Source organism: Antrostomus carolinensis, unplaced genomic scaffold, assembly GCF_000700745.2.
Source record: "Antrostomus carolinensis isolate BGI_N321 unplaced genomic scaffold, ASM70074v2 scaffold2925, whole genome shotgun sequence".
NCBI classification, from domain to species: domain Eukaryota; kingdom Metazoa; phylum Chordata; class Aves; order Caprimulgiformes; family Caprimulgidae; genus Antrostomus; species Antrostomus carolinensis.
The window spans coordinates 1-9588 of record NW_010318251.1 but is presented as its reverse complement, the minus strand read 5'-3'; the positions used below and the strand labels follow the sequence as shown (position 1 = coordinate 9588).

General features: G+C 43.3%; 1 protein-coding gene across 2 annotated transcripts in view; it reads right to left on the bottom strand.

Moving 5' to 3' along the window:
- GATAD2A (GATA zinc finger domain containing 2A) overlaps positions 1-8379 on the bottom strand; it is a 21907-nt gene extending 13528 nt beyond the window's left edge. For both annotated transcript variants that reach the window (XM_010168817.1, XM_010168816.1), the window contains exon 1: positions 8111-8379. In XM_010168817.1, the coding sequence (XP_010167119.1) occupies positions 8111-8373 (263 nt within the window). In that variant the 5' untranslated portion in view covers positions 8374-8379. The remainder of the gene's footprint in view (positions 1-8110) is intronic.
- Positions 8380-9588: the final 1209 nt, after the last annotated feature.

Here is a 9588-nt window from a genome sequence, read left to right as displayed (position 1 = left end):
CCCGGCCCGGCCCCAGCCGTTGTTGCCCGGCCGTCATTTTGTGAGGTGAGGTCAGGCTCAGGTGCCAGCGGACAAAATGGAGTGGCCTTGCCCAGGGATCCCCAGCACCCGCCATGGGCGCTGCCACCAACGGTCACTTGGTGTTTGTCAATGAGAAAATCTTTTAAAAGGGAGAATTGTCCAAAAAAGAAACCCCCCAGGAGAGTCACGGGCTGCGCGGTGGAGATCTCCCGGGTTTATTTTTGGGCTGGATGAGGAAGGTCTCTGGTGAGACCCCACCTGCAGTGCTGTGGCCACCAACAGCAGAAGGACATGGAGCTACTGGAGCCAGTGCAGAGGAGGCCACGAGGATGATGCGAGGGCTGGAGCAGCTCTGCTGTGAGGACAGGCTGAGAGAGTTGGGGCTGTTCAGCCTGGAGAAGAGAAGGCTCCGGGGAGACCTTCTAGTGGCCTCCCAGTACCTGAAGGGCCTCCAGGAAGGCTGGGGAGGGACTTTGGCCAAGGGCAGGGAGTGACAGAACAAGGGGTGATGGCTTGAAACTGGAAGAGGGGAGATGGAGATGAGATGTGAGGAAGAAATTGTTTGGTGTGAGGGTGGTGAGACAGTGTCCCAGGTTGGCCAGAGAAGCTGTGGCTGCTCCTCCCTGGAAGTGTTCTCAGCCAGGTTGGATGAGCCACATGATTTCTCTGTTTTCCAAGATCCATTATGCTGTTCCTGACAGCTACATTATAAGACACTGATCTAATAAAAGCTGCATTAGAAACCACTGCGCTCTGAGTTTTAAAATCATTTATTTCCACAAAAGTATTAAATAGTCTTATCTATTTCAGACCATCTACCAGCTCTGAGTCTGTTGACATGAGACCTCACAGAGGAAAACCCTTTTTGAAGGAGAGATATAATATATATATTTTTTAAGGCAACACATACTGCCCACAGCAACCAACTCGACCCATATTCAATATGACAGGATTTTTAAACCTCAGCAGCACAACCAACTGCATCATGAATGAGGTGGCACAAGACTGAACTCCAGAAATATAGAGGAGAACTCTGCAAAACAATCTTCCTTTTTTTTAAAAAAAAAAGGAAAAAAGGAGTTTGCTTTACTCTTTTTGTTAGCCTCTGTGTAAAGCAAAAAAAAATTCAAACCAGATGTTTCAAAATCAGAAAGACAATGGAAACATCACCACTTGCAGAAAAATACTGCCACCAGCAGTTAATAATTTGGGATAAATGCCCTGATACTCTGACCTTTATCCTCTGAAGCCATCAGGCATATCCTTTAGCTAAATAAAGACACAGTTCCATTATCCTCCCTTCAGCTTTCATAAGTGTTGCTGTCTCAATCATGTGGACGCTACGCTAGAAGATGAAAGTGGGGTTTGCTGCCCACTTACCTACACCCATTTAAGGATTCACAGCAATAAAAACATCATTGAACAGAGACCTTGCAGAAAAGTTTGGGTAAGGAATCAAAACACAGACCTCCTGAGTCACTAAGGACGCTAAGAAAAAGGCCACGCTTCCTCCAATATCCTCTTTTAAAATCTCAGAGCACAAGGACAGACGCATCACACCATCCGAGACCTTTCCATAGTGTCTTGGAGCATCCTCTAGGAATTCAGAGCACAACAACTATTCCAGGAAAAGAAAAAACAAACCCAAAAACCCAACAAACCAAAAAAACAACCAAAAAAACACTTTCCCATGGAGACACTGTGGATTGATTTGTTGATTTGAAGGAAAGAAGAGGGTCAGGTGGCCAAATCCAGCCTTGGAGGTCTGACCCCACTGAGCTGGGCTAGAGGAAGATTAATTCAATTTTTGCCTTGAAGATGAGACATTTGAGGTGTAAGTTATCTCGAGGTGGATTCAAGTTTTCTAACAGACCCACCTTCCTGTGAGACAGAAGTTCCAACGAAGTCTGACCAAAGGAGACAAAGTTTAAACTTAACACCAGTAAGAGATAAAGAGTCACCCAGGAACTACTGGCTCTGGCAGAGGGTTTAATTTCTGAGGACTCGTGGTGCAGCTCATGATGTTAAGAGGAGAGCTCCTGTATCTCAACAAGGAGTCTTTGCATTTGATAATACTGATCCAGAAACATTACACAAAAAAAATAAGCTTCCTTTTCCAGACCAGACCTTATCTATCCATGCTCTAAAATGCCCTTTCGATCACTCTTCCCCCCCAAAAAAAAGCTAAAAAAAAAAAAGATTAAAAAAAAACCCTAAAAAAAAAAAAAAGCTAAAAATAAAAATCAATACAATGCTCACTTGAAATTACAGATTTACTGACCCAGAAGATGAAATCCCCACTGCAGAGCAAGAGCCCTGCACAGCCCCGTCCTGCCCCCAGCCACAGGTAACCGCAGGAAACATCACAACTCTTATTCAGACTAAAGCTCCATCTGCATCAGCAAATATGCAACAGTTTTGCCTCAGTCCATTCAACAATCTCATCCAAAAATATTTGGCAAGGAAGACAAACAAGGAAAGAAAAAGCAATGTGCTGGGGATTTTTTTTATTTAGTTTTTTTTTTCCTGGAGATGTTTTATCTGTACAAATCGAAGGAGTTGCAATGGATCTAGTGACTGTGGGGAGAAACTGAAGCAAAACAAACTTCATCCCTTCCTCTGAACAGAAAGGAAGGAAACTTTCATCAAACTAGGCCTGTATTTAAAATAATACATTAAAATTTCCCCAAGAAACTTTGATATCAATTTTGTCACAATATCCTTCAGTAACAACACACACCAGGAGGCAGAGACACAACGTGCATGATCTGAAAAGGAGATTTAAATTATAGGGCTGGGCCATATTTCCAGGTTAATGGGAAGAAAGGAGCATATTGCTCTTCACCAGCACTGCTGTGAACACTGTTCCCAGTAAATTCCAGTAAACTGGAGAGTTTGGTCAGCCAACACAGGCAGCATCCCCATGTGCTCAAGAAAATACTGGAATTTCAGAGTCAAATACATTCATTTAGTAAGTTTGGAATGTGACTGGGCCAGATTAAAAAACAAACAAACAAAAAACCAAACCAAATACAAACAAAAAGACCAAAAACCCCCCCAAACCAACCCCAAAAATCCTTCAAAGCACCAACATTTAGCATCCAAACATAAAAATCCAGAGCACAGCCACTAGCTCAGCTTTCATACTGTTTCACAACAACTTCTATTAGATGGTATTTTTAATTATCCCATGTAACAGAAGGAGAACGTGATTACTCTGAGGTTCCAGAGCAAGGCAACATTTTTCAAGCACACACACAAGTCATAACCAGCAAGATCTAAAATGAAAGGAACTAAGGAGTTCAAATAGATTATTTATTTCAGCAAACAAGCAGTGGCTTCAGTCAGCTCACGTGTAATTTCAAGAGCTTAAAGCTGTGGGTAATATCTGATACGACATCAGGAGACAAGAGATGGGTAAAAGCCATTTTTGTGGAAAATAAACCAAACATATAAAATAGAGACTTTTTGGCTTATCCAGACTTGTATTTCAACTGGAAGGAAAATCCAGACTCTGTAGTTTAATGTGAGAAGATGACACAATAGATAGAGTGGGTTTTGGAATGTGGGGTTTTTGTTTGATTGTTGGGAGGTTGTTGGTTTTTTTTAACTAGACCCCCAACTGATCCAAAATCTGTAGGAATAATTGCTGTTTATCAGCCAGCCTGGTTTTGATCAAACCATGATTAACACAGATAAGGTAATATGCTCATTTACCAATAGAGAAAATACAGGGAAAATAGCAAGATGTTCAACTACCTAAAAAGTTTTCCAGAGGACACGTTCATCCCAAGATTGCCAACAAGACAAAGCAAGGGGGTGACAGATAGAAGCCAACTCATTTATTTGTGTTTAATTACTGATATCATCCTCACTGTTCCCATCACGCTTGTGTGCTGTGACAAAAACCATCTTCTCACGTTCCCTGACTCTCCTTGTATGAATGAAAAGCCTTGAGTTTTAGAATTCTGAAGTGAAACGTATTTTGAGGTGATCTATTTGCAGAGTTACTGTGATGTGGAGGATTTAACAACCAAGCACAACACAGCTGCTCTCAGCGGCCAGCGGTATCCTGGCTTGTCAATACTCCCACCTCTATTTCTGAGCAAGGTTTCCTACAACTGGGATAACATCACACTGCTCCTGAAGGACCCTGATGCTTTTGCTCCAGAGGAAAGGACAACTTGCCCTTGTAGACCTGTCTGAGGACAGCAGCTCCCTTACAAACAGCCAGTTACTGTCTCCAGCAAGACCACTCATGGTCTCTGCCAAACCTGTGAGTACAACCAGAAATCATGAGCTTAACCAGTGCAGTGGGTGCAAGTTCATTTTGCGTGGTTCAGGAAATAGTACTAGGAAAAAAAAACCCAACAAACTTGGGAAATGGTCAGGACGTGTGTTGTAGATGAAGGGAGCAGAATCTGGAGTACAATAAACACAACGTGATGGAGCAGGCAGTACAATCCAAGAATGGTTCCAGGAGAAAGCCCCAGCTGGAAGCAACCGATGCTCAACGCAGGGTGAGTGTGGTGGGAAACTTAAAGAATCATAAAAAGGTTTGGGTTGGAAGGGACCTTAAAGCTCATCCAGTCCCAACCCCCCTGCCAGCAGCAGGGACACCTTCCACTAGACCAGGTTGCTCAAAGCCTCATCCAACCTGGCCGAGAACACTTCCAGGGAGGAGCAGCCACAGCTTCTCTGGCCAACCTGGGACACTGTCTCACCACCCTCACACCAAACAATTTCTTCCTCACATCTCATCTCCATCTCCCCTCTGCCACTTTCAAGCCATCACCCCTTGTTCTGTCACTCCCTGCCCTTGGCCAAAGTCCCTCCCCAACTTTCTTGTAGGTCCCTTAAAAACTTGTGTATTTAAGAGGAAGGAAAGAACAGATGAGAGGAAGAACAGAGGAAAGGGAAAGCAAAGCTTAAAAGCACGGGAAGATGTCAGGGTTCAACCAGGTTTGACAAATGTCCTTTCCCTCCAGCAGCTGTATTGATGCCAATCAGAGTATTCACAAGCAAAGTGAGTTACTTTGCACTATTTTCCACGTTGCACTGTAAAGAAGACACATCCTTATCAAGAGGGAAGGACTCTCCTTCCTCCCATTCCTCCTCTGCAGTAGGTCTGGGATAATTACACACCAGTGTACTGAGCTCCCAGCGCTGCACAAACGCCAGGCAGAGGAGCAAGACTTTGGTTTGGCCTGGTGTGACCTCTCATCAAAGACTTCTACCACTACAGACTTTCTTCTGTTTCTTCTGGCATCAGAAAATGTACTCAAACCAGAGCCTATTTTTAAATGTAACTTCCAAGGTTTAGGGGGAAAAAAAAATTAAAAAATAATTTTTTTTTAAGTTTAACACAGAGATATTGCCAGGTTTGTGTTTCAAATCTTGAAAATCAACTGATTTCAGAAAGATAATCCATTCAATCAGATTTATGTCAGCTAAACTGTGATTATTGCTGGGCCACCTTTTCCAAGGAAAATATTATGTTTTCAGTTTGAAAAGCATTAAGGAAGTTCGAAAGCCAAAACACCATACATCACTAAGCATGAATTTGACCCAAGAAGTTTGTAGCAGTTCAATCATTTGAAGCAACAGCTCTTTTTTCATCTCCTCAGAAAATCATCTCAACTGCTTTGAAGACACAGGTCTTACGAAAGCTGTGAGTTAAATGCTTCTAAAGATCAAAGGTCTGGAAAGGTAAATCCCACACTTGGGGGAAAAAGAAAAACAACAAACTCTTATGAAATGAAGACCCACCTTCCCTACGAATGCCAACTGTATTCTTATATATGCAAGGGATCAGACTCATCCAGAGACAAGCTCCCTCCATATCTCAGGCATCTCCAGACTCAGATTGCATTCTCCTGGAGATATTTGCATCCTGAGGCCTCAGCACCACGTTAAGGCTCCGGGAGCAGAGCCACACATGGACCAAGGGCACCACCAACAACACAGGAGCCGAGTCCCAGAACCTGGGAAGCTGCTGCCTTATTTCCAGAAGTTTGTGGAATCATTCAGGCTCACTTTTGTCATTTGACCCAAGGTTTAATTCCTCTCTATTAACAATTTTATACAAATACGCATTATGAAAGGTGTTCCAACTTCCAAATAGTAACCAAAGCCTCATGAAATTCTTAATTATATTTATTATTATTAAGGTCAGTGGATTTGGGAGCAGACCACCTCCTTAGCCAAGCACGCTTTTTGTATGGGGAAGCCTCTTCTCCCTCCTTGCAGAAACTGAATACAACAATATCCTATTACCACCTGAAATAAGAACGCTGTAGGGAGAGAGGATGTTCTCTCATCTAAATAGGTGGGTTTTGTTCCAGATGCTCTCTGGGAAGTTAAATGCACAACCCCCTTGTTCATCACCTTGTTTGTGCAGACAGACACCAACAGAGGAGAAACACTTGCAGGTCTTTCCAAACTATTCTCAATTCACAAAGGGCGTACGCATGCGGGGGCATGTACTGCAACAAAAGAGGCAGAATACCTGATTCTAATTGATGCCATTTTTGGTATGAGCAATCTTCTTAGATATCCTTCAAAAAAAAAAAAAAAAGAGCATGCATACCTGTGCTAATTAGTAGGCAGTGATTACACCAAAAGACACCTTCAGAGATTCACTCCTAGTCAGCACAATACAACTGCTTGACGTGCAAGTCATCCGTCACCCCAACAAACTGCTGCTGTGCAAGTCATCAGCACCTCTAAAATATCAAACTGAGCAACTTGTATAATTGTCCCTTTGGAAGTTTTCTGGAGCAAATGAAAAACTATCACCTTCCCTCAATCATGCTGGTGGAAGAGGTCTCGTTGTACATGTACTGAAGCAGTATTTGGATAAAGTAATCTTGCAGCCTAAGTTGTTTCTCTTAGAAAAGCACCAAAAGTTGGGAAAAGTTTATACAGATGAATTGCCAGTAAACATCAAAGACACCTATTTTCTCAGTAGCACCCATAAGTGCCCCTCCTCCCAATAATTCCTGGGCCCTTGATAAGAATCTGGTGTTTTCAGTTTCACACCTTAAGTCTGCACTGCTGGAACACCCAACATCCAAGAGAACACAGATTTATTACTCCCAGAGCTGTTGAAGCCACTTTGCACAGACAGGAACATCTCAGTTCTTACACAGAACCACTCCAACATCTGCTGGTGGCAGAACCAGGAATAAACGAGGCTTCTAAACTTCCAGCTCAATATATTGGATCTTACTGCACTATAAAGAAAAAAAGCAAAGACTCTGAAGGGCCAACAGCAGGGACACAGAATTTCTAACCATTTTTTTATCCTGGTACAACCAGAATCCGGGTTAGAAATACAGTGGAAGATTTGGAATCTGGCTTTAAAGTTGATGCCTGTAAATCTGTATGTCAGAACCACCCAATTCACGTGTGTCTCTCAGATACAAGTCAAAGGAAAAGCTTCACATGTTTGTAATAATAAAATTCTCCAAAGTGATAAAGGAGCTTTGAATTCACGCTTGCAAAAGTCAAAATTCAGACATCTTCAGGAGGGTGGACTTCAAAAAAAGCATTAAGAACTTGTCTTACAGAGAATTGCTGCAGACAGGTGCTGTCTTTTTGTAATACTTCTAGTGTCAAAATCCACAACTCACTTCAAAAAGCAAGCCAGACTTATCCATACATACTGCTCTGGCAGGAAGAAGCAATTAAAACATCTCTGTTTAGACAACTATAATCTATTATTTTTCCTATATCACAGCTCAATTAAAAAAAACCCCAAACTACTCTTCCTCACATAAACCTTAATCAGTAGCTCAAAGCACATCCTCTTTATTACTTGTATGTTTTTCCATTCAAGACTCTATTTCTTGACTCAGCTGCTCGTCACAGCTGTCAAAGCTTGGGGAAGAAAAATCAGGGAGGAAGTTACACAGAAGTAGCTGTTGAATCTCACGTGAAGAGCCAGAGCTACAACATACACATAACATTTTAATTCTCTCTACCTTTCTGATAGGGAGAACTTCTCTCTAGTGCCATCTGAACACATTTCACTGTGCTGGTATCCCAAGTGTTACAGTGCAACTGCAGCACGTAGGTCGTCACTCACCTTTTTGAGGTACTCATGTCCACAGGCTCATCTCCTGTCTGAACTTCCACTTTAATGGTTGCTTTCACCTCTCCACTTTTTAATAATCCTTGTACTTTTCCAGCTCCGGGATCTGTTTTTATTTTCATGTCGCTTTCAGCATTGATATCCGTTCCTAAAAGTCCTTTCTCCATTTTTATTTTCTTACTGTCCACATCGTTATGCGTTACCTCACGTTCTAAGGCTCGTTTCTGACTTCGTGTCCTGCATGCTTCCTCTGTCATTGTGAGGCTCTGGGGAGAGAGGAGACACAAATGAGTTAAGTATGCTGGGGGGGGAAGCTAAGTTGGACAAAACACCTTAATTTCAAAACAGGGCAAAGTACAGTGGTTACTGCAAAAGAAGTTCAGAAAGAGCAATAAAAGTTTTGCCAGTACACTCACTTAACCTATCTTCAAAATCCATCTCAGTCTGGAGCTATTAAGCACCCGGCATCACTGTACTTACACTTTTTATGTTGAGTAAAAACAAACAACAACAACAACCAAAAAAGCAAAACAAGAACACACACACAAACCTCACCGAATATAAACTTAAATCATCAAGGAGAAATAAATAAATAAATAAAAATAGCCTGCATTAGAGCACAGGAGAATATACAAACCCCCACAACGAAAAGAAGTTTGGCTCTTTACCAGAAGGCAGGAAGAATGTATGTATTTGCCTCACATGCAAATAAAGGCAATTACAAAATTGTAGATTAGGATCTCCCTGGGATTGCTGCCATGGCTTGCTGAGGACCTAAACCTGATTGCAAGTTTCGGGAATCAAGACATTACGGGGGGTGGGAAGGGGGGGGGGAAAGGACCACCACACCCTGCGTGAGGAGAGGCTTCCATCTCTCTTGACAGCCTGCTGCCAGGGCTAAGGCACTGCCATTGTACTCCTCCAGTTGAGACTTTCTCCCCTCCTGGTGAAGGAGCCAGGCTCTTCCAGGCGGGAGAGGAAGGCTGGGCTGGGGGGGAGAACCAGGTTTAACCCCTTTCCTGCCAGAGGAACGGAAAGTTTTGCTCCTGGTGGGCTCTGACATCTCAGCCCATACTTTGGTACCTGCGGACACCCATCCATGGGACGCGGAGCTGAGTCAGGCTTTGATCCCATGACATCACTGGGCTCCACATGACCCTTCCCAGGATGCAGCCTGCGAGACAAAGCACTTTCCAGAAACCAGTCTGAGCCGGCGGCAGGCAACCCGCAGCGGGGCTCACCCTGCCCGGCACCCCGGAGCATCCCTCCTCCTCCTCCTCCTCCTCCTCCTCCTCCAGCATCCCTGCGGGTGCTCGGGGACACTGGACACCAAAGTGGGTGGCACAGGGTGGGGAGAGAGAGATAAAGAGAGAGAAATACATCCCCCACCCTCCCTAAATCATTAAGTTAATTAATTAACTCATTTATTTATTTATTTAAAGCGTTCCTCCCATCCCAGATTTCCACCCCCC